The sequence below is a fragment of the Sycon ciliatum genome, chromosome 11 (assembly GCF_964019385.1).
Source record: "Sycon ciliatum chromosome 11, ocSycCili1.1, whole genome shotgun sequence".
Classification (NCBI taxonomy): domain Eukaryota; kingdom Metazoa; phylum Porifera; class Calcarea; order Leucosolenida; family Sycettidae; genus Sycon; species Sycon ciliatum.
This window is the reverse complement of record NC_088653.1, coordinates 19,425,083-19,448,171: the sequence shown is the minus strand read 5'-3', so window position 1 is coordinate 19,448,171 and position 23,089 is coordinate 19,425,083. Positions and strand designations below refer to the sequence as shown.

The following is a 23,089-nucleotide window of genomic DNA, read 5'->3' as shown; positions in this document are numbered from 1 at the left end:
GCCTACCATTGGTAAATATGTTGTTGTGCACTGCATGCTTGGTGTATTGTACAACACCATGTTGTTTAGTAATCGTGTCTGTAGCTTGTATTATCCCCATACAACAGTGGCTGTCACAGGCTGCTGTTGTGTGGGTGTATGTAACTAACATATTGTGTCCTGATCATTCATTCCCACTCAGGTAGGTTCAAGCTCTGGACGGACACCACTCCACTCCTGCACGGGACCAGTGGTAAAGTATGATAGTGTGGTACGTATGTATGCCTAGATAGGGTATGCATTCTGCTGTTTTGGATAGGTATTTCCCCATGTGACAGTGGCCGCCAATGACCGCTGTTACATGGGTGTATGCATCTAATCATTGTGTTCGAGTTCCCCTTCAGCTAGATATCCAATACCAAGGGACCAAGATTCGCCACACCACGGCTAAGTATAAGCCAATTTTCAGGTACGTTACACTAGCTGGTTGCTGCATGCTACAATTGTCTATTTCTGGCTTGCAGAGTAGGTGATAGGGACATGGCCAGAGTTTGTGATTTGGATATGCCACTCAGTTGTACATGGGGTGTGGAGGTTACTGATGAGGGGCAGGGTTTAAACGCAGTTGCTTGCTACTGGCAGGTGTGTTGGATCGGTGAATGTGTGGTTAATACAAAACGGATGAATTCTGAAATGGACCAACCAATGCCAATTGCAGTCATTTTCCAGCTGTTTGTTGCTGCACAGTCATTCTTGATCCCTTTGTGTTCGCGACATACGCACCGATTTGATGCTCCTGTCTGTAGCCGGGGTCTGTGTGGACTGCTCTGCCAATTGTTAGCAGCCAATGTGCTGCATGTGCCGCTGAGCTGCATGTCTTGAACGCATCTCAGACCATGCCCCCTGTTCTACTGTGCTTGCCAAAAATTGCTTGCGTGTTTGCCACCTGTAAACTAGCTGCAACATGGGTAGAGCGTACCTTTGTACTAATCCGTACTGTTTGCTTCCCACTTGCTCAGGTAGATCTACCGTCAACACTACCTCGCTATTGCTGACCTCACCGGCCAGGCTAATGGCAATGTCAGCCGCATCGCTACTACCGACTGCAATCACCTCGCTACTACCGACTGCAGCCGCCTCGCTACTACCGACTGCAGATGCCTCGCTACTATCGACTGCAGCCACCTCGCTACTACCGACTGCAGCCGCCTTGCCACTACCGACTGCAGCCGCCTCGCTACTACCGACTGCAGACGCCTCGCTACTACCGTCTGCAGCCGCCTCGCTACTATCGTCTGCAGCCGCCTCGCTACTATCGTCTGCAGCCGCCTCGCTACTACCGACGGCAGCCGCCTCGCCACTACCGACTGCAGCCGCCTCGCTACTAGCGACTGCAGCCGCCTCGCTACTACCGACTGCAGATGCCTCGCTACTACCGACTGCAGCCGCCTCGCTACTACCGACTGCAGCCGCCTCGCTACTATCGACTGCAGCCGCCTCGCTACTACCGACGGCAGCCGCCTCGCCACTACCGACTGCAGCCGCCTCGCTACTACGGACTGCAGCTGCCTCGCTACTAATGATGTCGGCCGCCTCGCTACTACCGGTGATATCCACCTCACCACCACTGATGTTGATCGTGGTGCTGCTATATGCCAGAAGTGGCTACCACCGTCTTCTGATGTGCAGCTCCGTCACATTGGCTGCGCTATCGCTACAAGCGAGGGCAACCACGATCTACCTGCAGCCAAATGTTCATCAAGGTAAATACCGTTGTGACCACGTTCTGTGCATTTCAAGTACACTCATACCTCGTTTATCCGGGCGGTCCGGGACCGGGCAATACCAGTAACTTTGAAATGTCCGTAACTCCGCATCACCTACATTTTAAAAGACCATAGATGGCACGTGTCGTCACTATTTCCACAAAAAGTGACAGAAGAGTAGTAATATTTCAACTGAAACTCGCCCCAAGGGCGCCCGGTAGACCTAAGTGTCCGTAACTTAGGGGTTCAGATAACCGAGGTATGACTGCGTACTGCTTGTGGTTGCCAGTGATGTATCGTAGGTGGAAATTTGTTGTAAAATGTTGTGCTGCACTGGGTCACACTGAAGTATGTCCTTCCAGGATTTGGTTGGCCCACCTAGTACCAAGCCAGAGTCTATTTGTTTAGCCCCACCCTCCGATTATGATCCGGGTTGAGCAGAAACTACACTAGGCTCGGGATTATAGGAACCTGGTCGTCCCTACAGACTTCGATGGGCTGGATCATTGTATTATTGTTACCCTAGCCGGGTGTGTGCTATTTTTATGGAATTCAAATTGCCCCCCCCCCCCCCCCCCCCCACCTTTTCAAGCTAGCGAATGGGGAATGCTGCATTCGTAGAGTGGAAAGTTTTGCAGGCTCTCGTTTCCCATTTCATTTCAGAAAAATACTAGTGTCGTGGGACCCTCCCAAGTCACTGCAGGCTTCTTGCACAAATTTCTCTGGGGCTGAAGGCGGGTCTGATTCTGAAGTTTTGGAGAGTGGAAAATCCCACGGTATTTTCAAGATCCTTCCCCGGAGATTTGTTGTGATGGCATACATGGACTAGATAGGCTAGATTGGATTCATGTCCGCACTGTCATGTTTCGCATGGATGGAATATTTAATATTGTCTTCAGTTTCCTTGAATCGATCATATGATACAGGATACTCGGCTCGACATCAATGAAGGACCGGCATTGTCATGGAGTCGCCAGCAGCTTGCCCTGCCCTCCCTTTTATACTATTATTTCAATTTTATCAAGGAATCAGCAGTGAGCAAGGATAGTTGAGCCGCGAATCATGACCGTTTCCCGAGTGGGATTTCGGAGTTTTTGCAGAATTTCTTTATAATGGCCAATTGGACTTGTCTCATTGCTGATCCAAAATTGGAACGGAACACCTGTCATTGGGGAGGGAACCAAAATTCAGTTTGAAATTATAAACTACAAAATAGCATACTGGATACTCAGCAGCATGGGGGGGGGGGCAAACCAGGGAAAATCAAGGTGAAACTCCAAAATTTGCGAAAAGTGCAAAAAAGCAACTGACCTATGCCCAAATTTTTCAGGTTGGCGGCCATTTTGATTTCTGTATGCTGTGTATAAGCCTGATTTAAATGTATGAGCCCCATTGAAATGTATGAGAGCTATTCAAAACATGTGGATCTTATTCAAAATGAATGGGGCCTACTCATTATGTGTCCAGTCAAAGTGTGCAGCCCTATTTGAATGTATGAGTCCTATTGGAAATATGTGGACCCCATTTAAATATATGGTCCTAGGTCAAAATGTATGAGCCCCATTGAAAGTGCATGGGCCGCAGTCAAATTAATGGTGCATGCCAATTGGCATCATTCAAAATGTATGGGCCTCAATCAAAAAGTATAGCCCCTGCAAATCCACTTTTATGTTCATGTATCTATGTCATTCGGATCTTCCCAAGTTGTACATTGTACTGTTGAGATACCGAATTCAAATAAATCAATACCAAATCTGAATGAGCCCTATTTGAATACTGTAGAACGACTGATTTTAGTGGGTATACATTGAAACGTTTTCTGAACCAGGATCAATCACGATGACATATTTCACCCTGCTGTCCGGCATGCCCTTTTCAAAAATGCATGGTCTTCTCGTACATCATGTGTATTGAATTTTAAAGAAATGTTCCACACGCTGAATATTTCATACGCTACACAAACACAGATTTCTGAACAGTTGAGAGTTGACAGGGTGCAGAAGTACCTGGGCAGTGATTTAATAGCGAGATGCGAAATGTAACCCCATCCCCGGAGTATCACGTATACAGTCCTGTATGGAAATTACACCCAATGAGGGTGTGCACCGTGTTCAGAACTTAGCTCTTGGGTACATCACTGCACAACTTGAAATTTTGAAATGACCCAGTAGCGTTTGAACTGAACGCAGCAGGGAATCGTGCATTTTCCACCATTGCATGGAACGTCCGCACTATCAGGCTAAAATGTGTCAAATGCGCATGTATAGCACACAATGAACACCCAACCTGGTATGTACACACCTATGACCTGTACATCTGTACAGCGTGCGTAAAGTCTATGCATGTAGAGGATATAACCCGAGTCAGAGGGTTACACCGGCTGGATATAAATCCCGACTGCGATAGCAAGAGGGATTTATAATTATGAGGGTACAGTATAACCCGACTACGAGGGTCCTATCCTACTTATGGCAGGTACCCCTAGGCATTTCCAGAACAAGGAACCTATTTGGAGATCTCCTACATGATGCAGTATACATGTATGAACATGTTCTGCTGGTTATCAGTTGTCAATAATTGAAAGAATGGTCGAGCAAGATCAGAAGGAGATTCCTCCGTGGATGTTTGGCATAAGATTTCCTTTCAGTTCCAGTGCATATTGTAGGATCTTGTCTCGTGAGCGGTTCGGAAGCCTACTGAATGGCTGCGGTGCTGGAGTTGACGTTGAATCAAACAAACCGTCACTAGTTTTTAGACTACAGTTCGTCTCTTTGGGAGTAAGTGTTACTATAATAATGGTACAGTGCTGATTTCACATGCAGCATCTTGTGATCAGTTTCGCTTACTTGCAACTACTTCAAGTACTTGAAGTAGATGTTACACATCGACAGTGCAGGTGGTGCTGCCAAATAAGTGGGTTTGCCCCAAATCTGGCACAACCTTGACTACAGAACCCAGACTGTTCCATGTGTGTACACAAGCGCTACATGCAGTGCAAATGTCAAAAGTGGAAAGGTCCCCATTTCCAAGACCCTGCTCCTCTTTACACGAGGTCAATCCACTGTATCACTCACCGTACATGTAGATAACTGACCAATCGTCAGCTCCAAATACTGAAGTATACCATTGTAAAAAATTCGAAAAAGGACAATATCACAGGTGGGGCTAGGAAGTAAGAGAGCAAAGACAATAAATACTATGAAATAGTGCAACATGCGGGATTTTCCCTACACTCACAATATCTGTAGGCGGGTGAAACCGCTGCGCATGAAAAAGGGCAAGAGTAAAGTAGTAGAAAGTGCATGAAGGCATGCATGATAGATGATAAGAAAACCAGCACACCGCCAACAATGCAAAGAGAGCTGTTGTGCTGCTGCAGTGGTACCGGGGCTGCTGAGCGGTGGCAAAAAAGCTGCCCATAGGCGGATAGAGTGAGATGATGTGAGCACGTCATTGTACACTGTGGCACAGTTGTAAGTGCTGCTGCTATTGCTACCCAGCTAGAACAATACTATAAAACAAAGCATATGGAGAGGGGAAGAAACACACTGCAACCAATAGAAAATATAATTAACAAATTTGGCTATGTAATGTAAACCAGTCTCTCTGTGCATGTCCTGTATCTAACGTAAAGCTTCGTTAAAGTCATAGAATAGATTTCTTGCTGTGATGGTACCTAATACAAGTGCACGACGGTGTCACGTGCACAATGTTGTACGTCCACTAGATACAACAAGCAGGATATGAAGTGTGTGTCTCAGAATAATCAACGTTACAAGCGACTTGTGATACTGCCGCGTACTAGTATGCAGATTGTCAGTAGACTTCTCAGAGCACGAGCCAATCGAACACTTCACAACGCACACAAGAACTGCAGGGTGGTATTGTTGCAAGTGCACAGAGAGAGTATTGCCCAATGACATGGGCCAACACTCGATCAGTGCATGACCATACTGTGAGCAAACTGACATGTCTCCGACCAGCCAGCCACAGCCAGTCATATACAACCAGTCATACACAACCAGTCGTACACAGCCAGGCATACACAGCCAGCCATACACAACTAACTATCTCCAGCCAGCCAGACAGTCGTAAACAGCATTGAATTCCGTTGTCAACATTGTCGTCTAACACTCACACCCACAATCAATCTGCGCAGAGCCATCAACAGTTATCGTCGCAACATTGACTAACAAGACGATCATGACGATGAGGAGCCAGTCACAAACACGTCAACGACGACGCAGAGGATAACACTCCATGTCAGCAAGACACTGCAATGACAACCGCAACGACTACGCCAAAGACAACAGGAGGATCTGCTGTCTTTGATGACACATGGGACCATGTGTGTGTATGTGTTGTCCATAGGGCACAGCTACCAAGTCAGTCTCAACAATGGTGCTGTGTGGTGCATACACATCCGTACTGCTAGCCTGATCAAGTAGTGAATAGCCTGCAATTACATGTCTCCATTCATACTGACGGCAGCAACGTGAAGACGTATATATTCGCCACAGTGCTGCGAATAATGAAACCGGACAGCCTCTGCAGCCGATGAATAAAATGTGTACTGCACCCTAGCAGATTGCTGGATAGAAGCAGCTGATGATGACCACAAGCACAAGAGCATAAACAGGCACACATACACACGGACGGACATGGTGATGGCACTTGCTCCGGGTTTTCGGCAGAGAATGCACCCAAGAATTTTCGTTCATCGGCCAGCCTTGATATCAGCACGATATGCCACCGTCTTGCTTGCTGTAAGCCATCATAAACAATAACAAAAATATACCCAAGTTAAGAGAGAAGAGAAGAGAAGAGCGAGAGAGAGAGAGAGAGAGAGAGAGAGAGAGAGAGAGAGAGAGAGAGAGAGAGAGAGAGAGAGAGAGAGAGAGAGAGAGAGACCCCTCTTCCAAGTCCATGCACACAACCAAGGAAACAGAAGATAACAGCATGTACTGCAGTACATGCTGTTATCTTCAACTCCACTTATAACGAACTCGCATATAGCGAATTTCGTGCCCTTGTCCATGTTCCTGTTTGAACCCATACAAAATTGACCCTTTAAAGCGAAAGGTTCTGTTTATAACAAACCAAATCATGTAGGTCTGTACCGTAGTGACGCACATAAAGGCACATGCGCTTATGAGCGAGTTTTTGCGTTATTTGCTATTTTTTGTGTGTCGTTTTGTCTCACACATAGGCGCATGCGCTTGAGTTGCTAGGGTCCTGGTACCTTGCACAATAATTATTATGCACATAGTGCAATACCGCAATGCACATCGAACTATGTGAACATGGTGTTTTTGTGGTGTCTGTGTGTCGCAGAAGGAATTGCATTTAGGTTTACTTATAAGCCCATGCGCTTATTTGCGAGGGTGCGCTTATGCCCGGGTGTAGGCACATGCGCTTATATGCGCGTCACTGCTGTCTGTAAACCAAGTGCACTCGTACTATACTGTCATGGGCCACTTGCCAGTCATGCCTTGCTGCTTGTGTGAGTGCATTTCTGTTATAACTAACTTGCGCTATAAAAAGAACAAATTATCATGCACAATGACGTTAGCTATATCAGGTGTCGACTGCATGCGGTGTGGGTTATGCTACGTAAAAGTAGCAACAGCTGCAAACATACCGTTGAGCATATCATCCATGAAGCTAGAAGAATTTCCAGGACGATCTCGTGCAACCTGTGAACGTAATACCATACACACATATGCACGCATACACACAGACACATACGTACACACACACACACACGCACACACACACACACACAGGCAATACACACACACATACAGGCACATACACACACGCACACACACGACACACGCATACACCATATTTGTCCTTCATACCTAAAACTGCGAACACGCAAAGTTTCTGCAGTTGGAGAAACCTGAGAAGGGCAAACTCCGAAACTCTTCAGTACATGTATGCTCCTCTGCAGCGAATCATGCACAATCCACACGCTAAGCCAGCCGCACCACCACCGTCTTCATGGTCGGGAAAAAAGAGCAGGGCCGTCGGCTTGGAATGTATAGAGGGTGTTGAGAAATTATTCTGAAAGAATCCTTGACGAAATAGTACAACAAAATAGGGTCGGTTCATTTGAGGACATTCTGATCGGTTGGATTGGTGATTTGCGTATAGGATGTGCGTGCATGTGTGTGTGTATATGTGTGTGTGTGTGTGTGTGTGTGTGTGTGTGTGTGTGTGTGTGTGTGCATGCATGTGTGCGTGTGTTTGACAGTTCTGGTGCTCAAGGTACATCATGCTCACAGAGTCCAACATGATAGACTTACCGGTTTGGACATTGGTGACATTCCCTTCTTGAGCACCTCGTTCAGCTTTTCAGCCTGCAGGGGCAAATGTCACATGAACACAAATGCATGCATGCATACACAAACACATACACATTGGCACACGCCACTGGCACACGGACACACAGACATATACACGCAAATACATGTGCATATACACACAGACACAGACATATATTATATATAATGCACAAGCAAAGACATAAACTGAGCCAGTTGGCAGAGACAGCGCCCGGCCCACCAGCAACAAGGTGTTGCGTCTTCATCAGGATACTTGAAATGCTCCTTGTGTGCGTGTGTGTATGTTTGTACACACAACGTGACGGCATACAAGGAAAAATCTGCGTATACCATGAAGTAGGAAACCTAGTAGACCACTGTGCCATGGCCTTTTACGGTGGCTGCATTCGATTACGCACTTGAATCGATTCATGAATGGCATCTCGCCGTTCAATTTCATGTCATGAGCCCTGGAATCGATTCGGAATCCATTCATCCTATTCACATGGGTTGATGTGAATAGCTCAAATCGATTCCTGAATGGATTCGCCTGCATAATCAGGTGTGTGCGTGTGTGTGCTCACGCACTGGAGTGCAAGCGTACACACAAAGTACCCGTGGTAGCACAGTTGTGCTCGATGAAATCCGGCCCAGAGTGCATATTCGGCACCCTCAACCAGCACGCCCTGGAAGTGGCACGTACGCAGCTGGACGTACACATGTACAATACAATAATGAAATCGAAACTAGTCCAGGGTGCCAGCGTAGCACTTCAGGTAAACTAGTCCAGGGTGCCAGCGTAGCACTTCAGGTCGGGTTTCACCGAGCGCAGCTGTATATGTACTGACCGTTGCGTTGTGTGCCCTGATCACATCCTTCTTCTTGGCTGCCTCTTCAGCCTTCTTTTGGGATTGCTCATTCTCTTTCTTTGCAGTCTGCCATATGAACACAAGCACACATGAACACAAGAACACACGCACGCACACACACACACACTTGCATTGAATCATGTACAGTCGTGTACCATCATTAAATGCTTGCCAGGGAATGACTGCAGTGCCAAATACATTACACAAACAAACTGTCTTCTGGCAGGTGAATGGGGATTACATCATTTTCACCAAACTACCATCATGATCAGGGACGATTAGCAATGCGAAAGTTGGAAAGAAAGTTCGAGTCTGGGAATGAGTACAGAAACAAAGGTCGAAACTTCGAAAACTTGAACGCGAAGTTGCAGTGGCTTGCAAAAGTTATTCTCTCTTTCCTCAGTACGCACTTGACGGCTGGGAGTAGTAAATGTACAGCCTCCGGCTTGAGACTGAGCTGCATATTCGGTACGGTACTATAGAATTCAAATAACTTCAAGAAAAAGTCATTTCGCAGTGCTAAACCTCACAAGGTTTCCTTTTTCGAAATAAAGTTTCGCGAAATATCACTCCCACCAAAAGTTCGAACTTTCGCGATGCTAAACGTCCCTACTATCATCATCACATGACCCTGACTCCGGCATGGCGACGAAGAGGCAGACTAGCAGTTACCACGCCAGTCATCTCATGCTTCTATGTTCAACACTTAGCAAAGAAGGCAGTTTTTGACCAATCCAGTTACAAAACATTGTCCAACCAAGCAAGACGAGGGAGGCCACGAGCATATCCACTCTGAACACAGCTGCCTTGCAACCAAGTGACTGGGACAAAACTTCAGGAATTTCATCCCAGCAGATCCCATACAGCAGATGCACGTTCTGTTGTTCACATCTTCTATCCAGTGATAATACTTAATAGAGGTTTCGCTCCTCGTAATTACGCATGAAAATCCGTATGTCATACACTCCAGGGAGCGAGGGAAACATTCACACGTTAATCTCTCTACGGATTTCCGTAGAAAAGCGCTTTCCTACGTTCGGTCCTCCGTAGGACTTTTTAAATATGTTTTCGCAGTTTCCAGATTTATCCCTGGCAAAGTAACTTCGAGCCGTGCGAATTACATGGCGCACAGCACGTGGAAACTACCGTACGAGTAAATGGGACGTGTCTCCAACTAATTTTTCAGATCTCGGAGAAATTGCGTGCAGTTCCTACGTTAATTTCATACATAATTACGTAGAGCGAAACTTCCCTGATGAGAAGTAATAGTCAGTCACGCAGCAGATGACTTACCAGTAGATTTCTGACAAGACGTGATAACGGTCCCAGAATTTCAGACGGGTTCTGGTTCTTGGGTGTTTCACCAAGATAGACAATGACCTCACCAAACGATTCCTGAATGAAGAACACACACGCGGTGCACACACACACACACACACACACACACCAGCACACACACACGCACCAGCACACACACGCGCGCACACACAAACACGTACACACACACACATACACACAACAAGCACACACACAAGCACAGGACAAATAGAGCAGTCATTTATTGTGATTCTGAGAAGCCACAGGCGTGATGTAATCTTGGCCGCCTCATAGCATGACAGATGGAGCACAAGCACTAAGCAGGTGAAAACGCTCCGGATTAAGCCAGAACACTTCCACATTCCTACCATACTCCGACCACCATGCAGGTCTTGAATTCACCAGTGCAGTCGTGTAGTCTGTACATCTAGCAGGTATGTGTACACTGCTGTCACGGCTGCAGTCAATGCATGGTACACCTAGTAGTACAATGTCATGATCGTTGTATGCACTCTCCATGCTGAGCCAGTATTACACCGCATATACAAAGTCACTACACACTCTCCATGCTGAACCAGTATAGGGCTTGAAAGTGCTACGTCACAGCATAGCAACAATTTCAAAAATTCAAAAATTGGATCCACTTGGATCCAGTTTTTGTATGGATCCAAGCACATTTCAAGCCGTCTTACTCACAGCAAGGTGATGTAACCAGTGAAACTGACTGATTTGGCTACTGGGGGCGGGGTTACAACTGGTGGCGAAGTAAAAGTCATTCCTGCATACGACATGAGTGGGTTGCTATGCACCCACATACTGAGGCAATAGCAAAGTCACACCTTAGTGGATCCAAAATAGAAATCTGATGTCAACTTACTACTCCCTGGCCGTTTTTGACGTCATCACTTTCAAGCCCTATTACACCACCTATACAAAGTCACTACACACTCCCCATGCTGAACCTATATCATGCCGCATGTATCAGCCCTATACTGGAAGCGTGCCTGCGACTCTCTCATTACCACAGTTGTGGCCAACGAAATGCCACCCACGAGTCAAATAACGCCGCGTTTCCATTTCAATGACGTCATGCACGCTCCAAAAACCAATCTGAGGGCTGCAGGGCGGCATGAGCCTTGGCGCTACTTTTGGCACTTGGGTTGGACTTTTTTTGGCCATGACTGTAGTATCCGCACCGTTTCCCATATCCGACCCTCATTGGAACTTTGTGTTCTGCACATTTTCGGCGTTTGCACGCGCCAAGTGCACGTACCCTATGACCTGATCTCTCGAAACTTCCCACGAAAGCTCATTTCGTGCTCCCTGCGAAGTTTCTCACTTCATGACATAGAGCAACAGTTTGTATGCATTTTCGTTTTGCAGAACCTTTGTATTACTGTATGTGTGAGTGGCACTGCAGTGTGTTAAACAGTGCGATGAAACCAACCTGAGCCCGGCTGTATAGTCGCTCAATGTCTGGCACAACCTGCTTAGCATTCTCCACGAACACCTGTATGCACACACACACACACACCAACACACACACCAACATATACACACACACACACACACACACACACACACACACACACACACCAACATATACACACACAAAGCACGCGCGCACACACACGCACACAGTCATCCACACGAACACAACCACAGGCAGGATTACCGTCAGAGCAAGAACAAAAAAACCTGATAGAGAGACAACACAACCAATGTGAGCCTCCAGTCCCCCCCCCCCCCCCCCCCCACACACACACACGCTCTTGCACACACACTCTCTCTCTCTCTCTCTCTCTCTCTCTCTCTCTCTCTCTCTCTCTCTCTCTCTCTCTCTCTCTCTCTCTCTCTCTCACACACACACACACACACACACACACACACACACACACACACACACACACACACACTTGTACTTGTTGCTCACTGCCAAAACTGGTCACGTGAGTCCCCCCGGGAGAGGGGAGAGAGACTCAAAAGGAATCTTGGAAAGATGACTCAATCGGTTATTGAACCGCCCAACGGCCGACACCCTGAAATCCCCAAAACGCTGGGTGGACTTGAAAATGATCTCACTTATGGGCTCACCACACCTCAGTAAGTGGGTGAGGACAAGGTGCAGAAAAAGGATTGACGGTATCAGGGTATCCGTCCCGGGATCCAACTGCAGTTACCCCTGCCCCCAGTGAAGGTAATACTTGCTACTAGTGTGAGTGGCTAAATCAGAGTGGATCTGATAAAAGCTTCACTAGCACCATTGATTACACAAGAGTTAATCTAGCCAGAAGCAGTCCATGGTTAACAGGTATGTATACTTCAAATAGAAAGTATATGAACCCTGGAACCAACAAAGGTGGCAGGTACAACATTACACCTTCAAGCGGCCGAGCCTGTTGGCAACAGACCCAACACAATCAGGCATAAGTGTATCTACCAACCGAACTAGCTGGCACACACACACACACACATATGGAGTGAGCACGTACGGCGAGGTCTTTGCAATGCGAGCTGTCCTTCTTGTCCTCGGCACGCAAAAGCAACAGACCACTGACAAGCTGTGAGATCTCACTAGACATCTGTGATAGGACAACTGTATTGGGACACACACGCACACACACACACGCAAATAGAAAATCACCTACCGAAATCTACGAGACATGATTTGTTAAACTTGCACATTGAGAATCATCAACTGAAAGTACTGAAAGCCAATGAGGCAAAAATTGTGCAGCTCACAAGTTTACGCAATGACAAAATTTAACTAGGCCACGTGAAAGTCGAATGGCTAAAGTGAATGAAAAAGCCACACAAATGGTCTGCAACTTCTTGAGAATCGCACCAAGCACATCAAAGAAAAGTCTCCTGGCTATAGCCTGCACATGAATGTCGAACAACGTACCATTACTGCCACGTTCCAGGCCGACCAGTTCATTGTGAATATTGCTGTACTCCTTCTTGTCAGCCATGTACTTAGCTAAGTAGTTCATCAGATTCATCGTGCCGTCCGTGGATTTCATGGTCTTCAGCTACATACACGGCGGCACACAAATGATCAGATACACCACGCGCACGCACGCACACACACACACACATGCACACACACAGACACAGACACACAGACACACCACCACCACATGTGCATACACAGACAAGTCCACACAAAGGGAAAGGATCAGAAAAAAAGTCAGTTGACCACCAATGGCATGTTTGCAAATGCTAGCCGTGTAGAACATCAGCTTGGCTACACATTGTGTTCATAAACTAGCAAGTGCCAGTTCAGTGCACAGCAGCAGCAGCAACAGCGGAAACAGCAGCAGCGGCATCAGCAGCAACAACAATAGCAGCAGCAGCAGCAACAGCAGCAGTAAAAGCAGCAGTTGCAGCACCACCACCACTACTTGCAACAGCGCTGTAAACGCAGGCAATGCAAAAATAAACTTACCTGGTCCAAAGAAGCAACCTGGAAACCTGTTGTCCAGCCTCTTCTACTGCTATTGGACAAGTTACCAATTGTCAATACCAGCTGTAGGGTAGAAGAAAGAGAGAGAGAGAGAGAGAGAGAGAGAGAGAGAGAGAGAGAGAGAGAGAGAGAGAGAGAGAGAGAGAGAGAGAGAGAGAGAGAGAGAGAGAGAGAGAGAGAGAGAGAGAGAGAGAGAGAGAGAGAGAGAGAGAGAGAGAGAGAATAGACAGAGGAAGAGAGAGAAGAAGAGAGAAAGAAAAGGAATGGAAACACACAGTGACAAAATCAGTGATACAGATCTAGTGTGGGTGTTTCAAGTTCTTGTTTACTGTATAGCAGGAAATTTTCGGACGGAATATATTTTCGTACGATTTCGTACACGGCCTCTTTTGTACTAAAATTAACTCCGTACTAAAATTTGTTTTGTTTGTTTGTTTGTATTCTTTATTTAGAGTGGGAAGTCCAAAACAGGCCCTAGCCTAATAACAAAGGTCCCACTAGTGAGGGAATGCTGTATATCTGTGCATAAGGATCAGTGAGTGTAACAGCAACTAGTAGGGAAAGAAAAAGAGAGAAGAAAAACAACTCAAAACAGGAGTTGCGACTTGCATAGGAAGAAAATAACGGAAAAAGCAGTGCATACAGCATTAAAAGAGGCTTATTTATCTGGTAAGCAAAAAGGCAAGAGCCATTGACTTAAAGCGATTGCGTTTTCTTTCTTGCCTGACCGCAGCATTGTTCATGTGAAATGATGTACATTATAGCATGCATACTGCTTGCGAACACGTGTATTTAGCATGCAGCATAGCTAGCACTGGGCGAAAATATAATCCGTACGAGAGGTCAAAATTCGGCTTTGTCCGAAAATATTTCCGTCCGAAAATTTCCTGCTATACAGTATCCAACTCTATACCGTAGGTCAATATGCCCGTGAGTGTATAGCGCTAACGCAGCAGTCATGATGTAGTCTCAGTCTAAGGGTTCGTTCTTAAACCCTCTCCGAAAAGTTGGAGACTCTCGGAAAAGTTCGAGAGCTGTTCTTATATCCTCTCCGAATTTTAGGAGGCTCTCCAAAGCTCTCCAAGCTTCAGAGGTGGTTGAAACTTGGAGATTCCCGCGGTTTAGGACCAGCGCATGCGAACTACAGCTAAAAGCATGTGTTGATCATGAGTGTACGCATTTCCCCTTTTGCATACGCACAATGTGTACTACATTCGGGGCACACGGCTATTCACGCGCAGGCACTTATAAATATGGCGTCGTTTGGTGCGATTTATGTAACATTAAAAGGGCCACACCATTTGTCTTCCAAATCAAGAGAAAACAGGCTCCTGACTCGCCGTGCGTATTTAGAAGTTCACGCGCGTATTCTAATGACACTTGGGGAAGACAACCAGAGGATAGTCCTCTACCTGGGAAAATATCGATTTAAGCTGGGAAAAAAATCGGGAAGGGCTTCTCGGAGCCGACTTTGTCAGCGACGACACAAGGAGTATTCCAGAACGAAGCCAAAGTCGCACGACACAGAACAAATGTTTCTTGAAGGAAAGGCAGTCATGTGAGGTACGAGCGGAAAGCTTGAAACAAGACGCAGATGATCAGCGTGTTCCCCGGGCTGTCCGGGCTGACTAGTCTCCAAAATCCAGAGGAAACCATGGCCTACTCGTGTTCTGACAATTTGAAAATTCAAATTTTCTTGCCATTGAAGCCCAATCGAGACTTTCGGCAGCCATATTGTTAAGTGGCGTGAAATCGCACAAAAAAACAGCCGTGGGCACTCAAGATCACGGCCCCTTTGGCGCTTCATATTGCTTCGCATGTGCAAAATATCTCCGAATTCTTGGAGACCCGTTCTTGAATTATACCACTTTCTTCAACTTCTCTTTTCTTCTTCTCCGAAAAGCTAGAGAATATAAGAACGCACCCTAAGTGTACCACAATGGACACCCTGCATTATCCATGGTCTCAGTCTAAATGTACCACAGCGGACACCCTGTACTGTCCACGTGCTGCAGCATATCATACATGTTTTTACTCACCTCATAGATCCTCTTGAGAGAAGGACTGCTGAGAATTGAGCTACACGCTACATACACTGATTGCAGTTGCTGTCAGGGAGAAACAAAGAGACAGGAGAGAGAGAGAGAGAGAGAGAGAGAGAGAGAGAGAGAGAGAGAGAGAGAGAGACAGAGACAGAGACAGAGACAGAGAGAGAGAGAGAGAGAGAGAGAGAGAGAGAGAGAGAGAGAGAGAGAGAGAGAGAGAGAGAGAGAGAGAGAGAGACAGACAGAGAGAGCGACAGAGAGAGAGAGAGAGAGAGAGAGAGAGAGAGAGAGAGAGAGAGAGAGAGAGAGAGAGAGAGAGAGAGAGAGAGAGAGAGACAGAGAGAGCGACAGAGAGAGAGAGAGAGAGAGAGAGAGAGAGAGAGAGAGAGAGAGAGAGAAAGAGAGAGAGAGAGAGAGAGAGAGAGAGAGAGAGAGAGAGAGAGAGAGAGAGAGAGAGAGAGAGAGAGACAGAGAGAGAGAGAGACACACACACACAGTTAGAGAGAGACAGAGACACAGAAAAAGAAACACAGACACAGACAAGGAGGCTTAGTCACATGTAAAAGAGATAACAAACGTGGGCGACTCACGAAAACTTCATGCCGTGGACAAACGATCACCATAGTGCTTCAAGAGCATTCAGCACACCGAGGACGCCCTAGCCTCGCCAACATTCTCCCTATCGTGCTTCAGTTTGCCATCAAGACCACGCACAACAATTTCCTTCGGTTTGGGGTTCATACTCAATGAAGAACAACGATTCAAACTGAAGCGAAATCATGAGATCCAAGCGATTCAAGCGATGTACTCAACTGCCATGCTGCCTTTGGGAGATTCCCTTGAATGCCTTGACAGTTGCAAAATCGCTGGACTGAAACTAGGAAAAAGTCGTGCATTTAATTCGTCGCCGCTTGATCAATTTTTCAAGCCACTGCCACACCGAAAACACCTTTGGAAAGTCCTTTCCAAGACTGTTCCAATGAGCGATTGATCATGGCGATGCCATATTTCGTTTCAGAGCTATGGTTGTTTGTACAGTGAATTATCCAGTGTGCAATGTACACAAAGTGACACTAGTCATATCCCAAGCGCGGTCTGGTCTGCACCACTAGTATACTCGTCACAAACCCGAAAAGTGTTTAGAGGGCCTTACCGGCTGAATGAAGTCCACAATGTCCTTGAAGTTGAGCATATACACCATTACACGCAGCTTGGCTGGATAGCGGGGTATGCGATAGAGCTGCATGCACAACACGCACCCATAACAAACAAACACACCAACACACCCATAACAAACAAACACACCAACACACCCATAACAAACAAACACACCAACACACCCGTAACAAACAAACACACCAACACGCACCCATAACAAACAAACACACCAACACACCCGTAACAAACAAACACACCAACACACCCATAACAAACAAACACATCAACACACCCATAACAAACAAACACACCAACACGCACCCGTAACAAACAAACACACCAACACACCCATAACAAACAAACACACCAACACACCCGTAACAAACAAACACACCAACACGCACCCATAACAAACAAACACACCAACACACCCATAACAAACAAACACACCAACACACACCCATAACAAACAAACACACCAACACACACCCATAACAAACAAACACACCAACACACCCATAACAAACAAACACACCAACACGCACCCATAACAAACAAACACACCAACACACCCGTAACAAACAAACACACCAACACACCCGTCACAAGAGAAGCACGCAAATCTACAAATGCACTGGACGTGCACCCACAGATTTTCTCATAGCGACGATAGCGGATCTGATTCTGACTGAAACAGATCAAGATAAGCGCCAGAAAACTGTATAATCCACACAACTGGCGAAGCCATGTGAATCGACCCCCACCCCCCCATGCACACCTGGTCTACACCACACGGAGTACATCGGAATAGGACGGCGGAGATAGTTATCTATGCACACCCTGCACTTGCTGGGGTAACCAGTGTAGACAGCACGCTGCTTTGATAGAAGCAGACACTAGATGCACTGGTACCTTGAAGCGAAATTGGAGTTACTTTACCAACCAGCCTTGGCAACTGGGTACTGGGAACCCAGAGCCAATAGATATACCAACAACCTCAGCCATGAAAACTATATAGTAACGACACACTGGCCAACACACACACACACACACACACACACACACACAACGCATCCGGCACAGCACAAGCTGTCAGAAATGCAAGTCTGCAAACACTGAGATAGGAATGAACTTTATCACGAAACATGGAAACCTGAAAAACACATCTAGGTATCTGGCACACAAGGCAGAACAACAGAGGCCAATATATTTCTCGTGACTACGAGTTTAGTATTCAAAAACACTCTCAGATGCTCTGCCTTGTGTAGTACGCTCTGCCCTTGTTAGGGTATTGGGCACTATTTTGCAGCAAGCACCTCAGACACTTTGCGGATATCTGGTGTGTAGTGTATAGAGGAGCAAGACTAACCTCTAGCATGAACATTTCTTCATCTGCTAGCGTCTTGGTCGTATTGTTCTTGTCATGACGCTCCAATTTTTGAATCTAGCACAAATATACACACACACACATCAACACAGCAATGGAAGGTCAATTATATACTTGCTGCTCAGAGTTTCACACTCAAACAGCTAAAGACAGCCAAAGACAACGGTCTGCTTGCTTTGCAGCTACTCCAACTTTCTGCCAGCTCACCTCAGAATCCGTGGGTATCATCTTGAGCAACTGACCAAGCAGATCTGCATGATCTGGTGATGCTGAGTACCTGCATATTAGAGAGGGCAGAGAGATAGAGAGAGAGAGAGAGAGAGAGAGAGAGAGAGAGAGAGAGAGAGAGAGAGAGAGAGAGAGAGAGAGAGAGAGAGAGAGAGAGAGAGAGAGAGAGAGAGAGAGAGATGGGGCATGCCGGCAGAGGGAGATGGAAAGGGGAGGGGCAGAGGCAGGAGCAAAAAGAAAACAGCCACAGGTCATTGAGAAGGCTTCTTTGCAAAAGACACCTAGCACCTGTATTCAATAGAAAGTTTTAGGAACATGAGAATTATCCCATGGTAAGGTACGGTTTGGGTGATTTCAGGCCAATCAGGGGCCGTTCTAAGTGGGGTACATTCAGCGATATACCCCGCTGGGTTCACTCGGTTCAAAGATATACCCACTCGGTTCATATGTGTCACGCCAAGAGTAAATAAGGGAGCTGTATAGTATTGGTCACGCTCTATATTCGGAACAGTACCATGGGATAAATGGAGCTTATCCCATGGTACGAAACAATTTGGGCCATTTCAGCCAATCAGCGACCGTTCTGAGTGGGGGTATATTGAGCGGTATACCCCGCTGGGGTCACGAATATTCCCCGGGTCACGCCAATAAGGGAGATTTTAGTGCTGGTCACGCTCTATTTGGGACAGTACATGGGATAAATGGATTATACCATTCGTACTCTGTGTATACCGTGTCCCTCATATTTTCCCTCGCGCTAACGCACTCGTGAAAATATTCGGCGGTATACCCCTCGTACTCATGGTATAATCCATACATAAACACTCTGTACATGTATTGTAAGCGAGAGTATTGATGTCATAGGGTACATACCAGCATGTTACGTGAACAGAGCTTGTCATAAAGGGACTTGTATTTGTTTAATGAGTGTGAGTACGCTGGGATCAGGGGTGCACTGCTCACTAGGCTACCATGCCCAGGTGGCTGTGTCACTGTGTGGGGTGTTCGCGGTACACATTACGTAATTGTGCAACGGGCTTATTCAAGAGGGCCTCTAAGTCAGAGAGATGGCAAATGAGCATGAGCATCCTGCCTCCCCCCCCCCCCCCCCCCCCCACCTCTCATTGTCCGTGTGTCTTACGTATTGATTTTCTCAGCCAGCTCTCTGCCACTCATACCCAGTTTCCGCTGGATGATGCCTGGAAAACACAAACACAAACGTACACACACACACGCACACGTGTACACACATACGTACACCCCAGTGGTTTGCGAGTAGCCTAAGCGTACATGTACCTAACAGATCTTCACATGAATACACTAAAGCTGTGTTCACAACTGGTGCGTGTATGCGTTTGTACGTATTTTTTGCTGGCTTTTGGGGCGTCCTGCGTACGGAAACGCGCTGAAATACAAATTCCAACATGTTCGAATATTCAGCGCGTATCAGAGTACCTGCCAGTCACTTTGACTGGCGGGGTCAAAAATTAGTACTCGAATGCGTCGCACGCCCTAAATACGAGTCGAATTGCTGTTTTTTTGTGAAAGCCCGAGCGCGCGTTTGGGCACACGTGAACCGCAAGCGTACCGCATCCACGCGCCAGTTGGGAACACAGCTTAAGTTGTAACAGATCTTGACATCAACACACCAACACATTACTCTCCGTGAGGTAAGTCCGATCATTACAGAGCAAAACATCGACACAACCCAATCAGCCCAGTGCATATACATTGTACAAGCAAAAAGAAACTAGTGAACAAGCTTTTGGGAGACAGCAGCTTTGATACAGCCACAAGAAGGACTAATTTAGCTGTAAGCAATTCCTATTTGTCGACGGATATACTCAATTACTCATGCATGTCGACAAATAGGAAATGCTTACAGCTAAATTAGTCCTTCTTGCTGGTGAATTGTTACACAACTTGACCTCATAAGGTCAATCACTTTACTACAGTTGCGCTCGGTTAAATCCGGCCCGAAGTGCAAAGCCGGCGCCGCGAAGCCAGCTCCCATTACATCACTGGCGATTTGTGTGTATGAAGTCAACTGTACGCACCTCGTGTAAAAGTTCGGAGTGAACGTGTTGCATGCTAAAAACAGTTCAAAATTTCTTTCATTCACTTCACGAAGTACAGCTCAAGATCAAGAAGAGATAGAGAAGAAGGACATGGCCATTCCCAATGTGTGGGCTCCTCTCAAGAAGAGAATAATTCCACATCGCTGCGAGAATGCTGACCAGCTGGTGCAGGCACTGCACCTGGAGTAGGACTCGTTGGCTCCTGACACGGTTTCCCCATACGTGGAGTCAATGCCACGTCGTGTTGAAGCCCTAATCGAAGCAGACGGTGGCCACACAAAATATTGAAGCCCTGCTGCTCTGGGTATGAAATAAACTGCTTCGAAACGATCTCCGTCTTCTTTACTTGTGCTGAACTGAACTGAATGTTACACTTGTCTTTGTTTGTCGCAGTTTTTTACACTTTGGTGTAAGCATGCATGCGTATGAGCACAGCACATGCACAGTTCATACGGCACACGTGCACACTAGCACTTGTACAACTTTGAGGGCGTCAAGGGCCGCATCAGTACTGGGCGCCAGTTATGCACTTCGGGCCGGATTTCACCGAGCGCAACTGTATTATACATGTACATGTACCTGCATTCAACAAACAGGCTCTCAGCTGCACCACAAATACATGAAGAAGGTGCCAGTATTTCACCCAACGGGCATGACGAGGACATTGAGCCTGTTCGTGGAATGGAAGTGCTTTTTGCGGTGGAGTTTGAGAGCTTCGTAGAAACATCTTTCATATCCATAAACTAATGGTTTTCAAGTAACTCAGCGCACTGAGTGAGTGGCAACTGAATAGAACGGCTGTCAGTTGACAACCCCCCCCCCCCCTTCCTTTCAGCTAATAAACTCGTTGTTGCTTGATAGACCTCATAACGATCAGTTTGGTCAGTCACTCTGAGCCTCGCTAATGACACCAAACAAGGTCGAGAACAATTGGCTGTCCGGAGATTGAGCATACCGTAATGTTGCGTATCAAAGCCGGCCGCATTCCCTTAGAAGCCAATGTCAGGACTAGGCTTCTATTCAAACCAGGTATTTCTATGTATGTCAACACTAAAACCAGGCTTGTGTGCCGAAAGTGTATCTAGAAAATCAGGCTTGTATTCAAAACAGGCTTCTAGCTGACATGACACAGGCTTCTAGCTGACATGACACAGGCTTTAACACAACATACTGCGGTAGGAGAGATTGTGCTAAGCATAGGCAATGTACAGAGCCTGATATCAGCGAGACAAAACATACCGATATTTCTGCAGAGATTGGTGTCGAGGATCTTGGCTGTCTTGACTATTTGCGGGGTGAACTTCTTCGGTGTCTTGTCTCCTCCATCTGAGTTGGGCTGGTTCTTCAGTTTGAACTTCTCCTCAAACGCCTCCATATCCCATTTCTGAACAAAGGAAGAACAAAACACACAGGCAGTCAGGGGCCGTTTACATGAGGAAAATAAGCCCGGGCTTATTCCCGTAGCTATGCAGAAGACGTTACTTCAGTAACGTCTGGCGCTAGCCAGGGTCCACACAGCTTTAATTTGGTGTTTGTTTGTGTGTTTGTTTGTTTGTGTCACGCCTGGCGCTATCCCGTATCTGTCCCGTACTGTACCGTACCAGCAAAGACAGCTGGCCACAATATTTTTGTTTGTTTGTGCCATCGACATGCCTGGCGCTATCCCGTACCTGTCCCGTACCATCAAGAGTACGGTACCATCAAGAGAATGAGTATATATGCGAAGTGTATCGGGGGAATGCATTCAGTGCAGTAACATTTTGTGTGGATTTGTGTGCGAGGCCGAGATCCCACTAGCAGGCTGGCTGGGCCGCCTGTCGACCAGCCCGGGAATCGCATGTAGGCCGATAGCATAATAATTAGGCCAAAACAAATAATGACCGTGTTTCCGGTCGGCCGACCGGGCCACTTTTTCCCAAATTCTGAAACTTTTTTTGGTCCCAAATGTATACAAACGGTGGCAATGCCATGTGTGCAAGTGCACTGAACGAGTCATAACTCAGTCAAATCTCAACCGAATTCCACAGTCGAAACACCAACAAGGTAGCAGAGATTCTCAGCTGTCGGCTCGAAAACCTCCGGGGTCGATACGAGCTAGAATAACGGAGCTGGAAGGACTCGAACTGTTTGCTTGATTTCTCAGGATGTACGAAAACAGGAATACACCACATGCTGTACAAGAACAGTGAGTCAGTCAACTTTGACATTGAACCTTGTCATGATATATGTGCAATGTACCTGTGTGGGTGCTCTTGTCCATCAATACCACAACGATTGAGGAACCAAAAAAAAGTATCCAGAAAAAGTTTCATTCCGGCCGACCGAGTCTCCTTTTTGAGGGGTTGCCGACCGGAAATAAGCCTATTTTTTTGTTTTGGCCTTATAACGTATATACAGTCATGTAGATGTATAGCAGCGAGTCTTATTATGTAAACGACTCCCTGCTGTATGGGGAGATTTTCTGGAA

The 23,089-nt window shown here is 46.6% G+C and overlaps 1 protein-coding gene across 1 annotated transcript in view; it reads right to left on the bottom strand.

Annotated features, from left to right (window-relative positions):
* Positions 1-5,899: 5,899 nt before the first annotated feature.
* LOC135827275 (formin-like protein 3) overlaps positions 5,900-23,089 on the bottom strand; it is a 47,044-nt gene continuing 29,854 nt past the window's right edge. The window contains exons 20-34 of the mRNA XM_065339806.1: positions 21,862-22,006; positions 19,686-19,743; positions 18,524-18,593; positions 18,299-18,373; positions 16,925-17,011; positions 15,766-15,834; positions 13,709-13,789; positions 13,166-13,292; positions 12,753-12,856; positions 11,708-11,770; positions 10,237-10,338; positions 8,923-9,009; positions 8,057-8,110; positions 7,387-7,441; positions 5,900-6,509 (exon numbers count right to left, since the gene is read on the bottom strand). Of these exons, the coding sequence (XP_065195878.1) occupies positions 6,463-6,509; positions 7,387-7,441; positions 8,057-8,110; positions 8,923-9,009; positions 10,237-10,338; positions 11,708-11,770; positions 12,753-12,856; positions 13,166-13,292; positions 13,709-13,789; positions 15,766-15,834; positions 16,925-17,011; positions 18,299-18,373; positions 18,524-18,593; positions 19,686-19,743; positions 21,862-22,006 (1,224 nt within the window). The 3' untranslated portion in view covers positions 5,900-6,462. The remainder of the gene's footprint in view (positions 6,510-7,386; positions 7,442-8,056; positions 8,111-8,922; positions 9,010-10,236; positions 10,339-11,707; positions 11,771-12,752; positions 12,857-13,165; positions 13,293-13,708; positions 13,790-15,765; positions 15,835-16,924; positions 17,012-18,298; positions 18,374-18,523; positions 18,594-19,685; positions 19,744-21,861; positions 22,007-23,089) is intronic.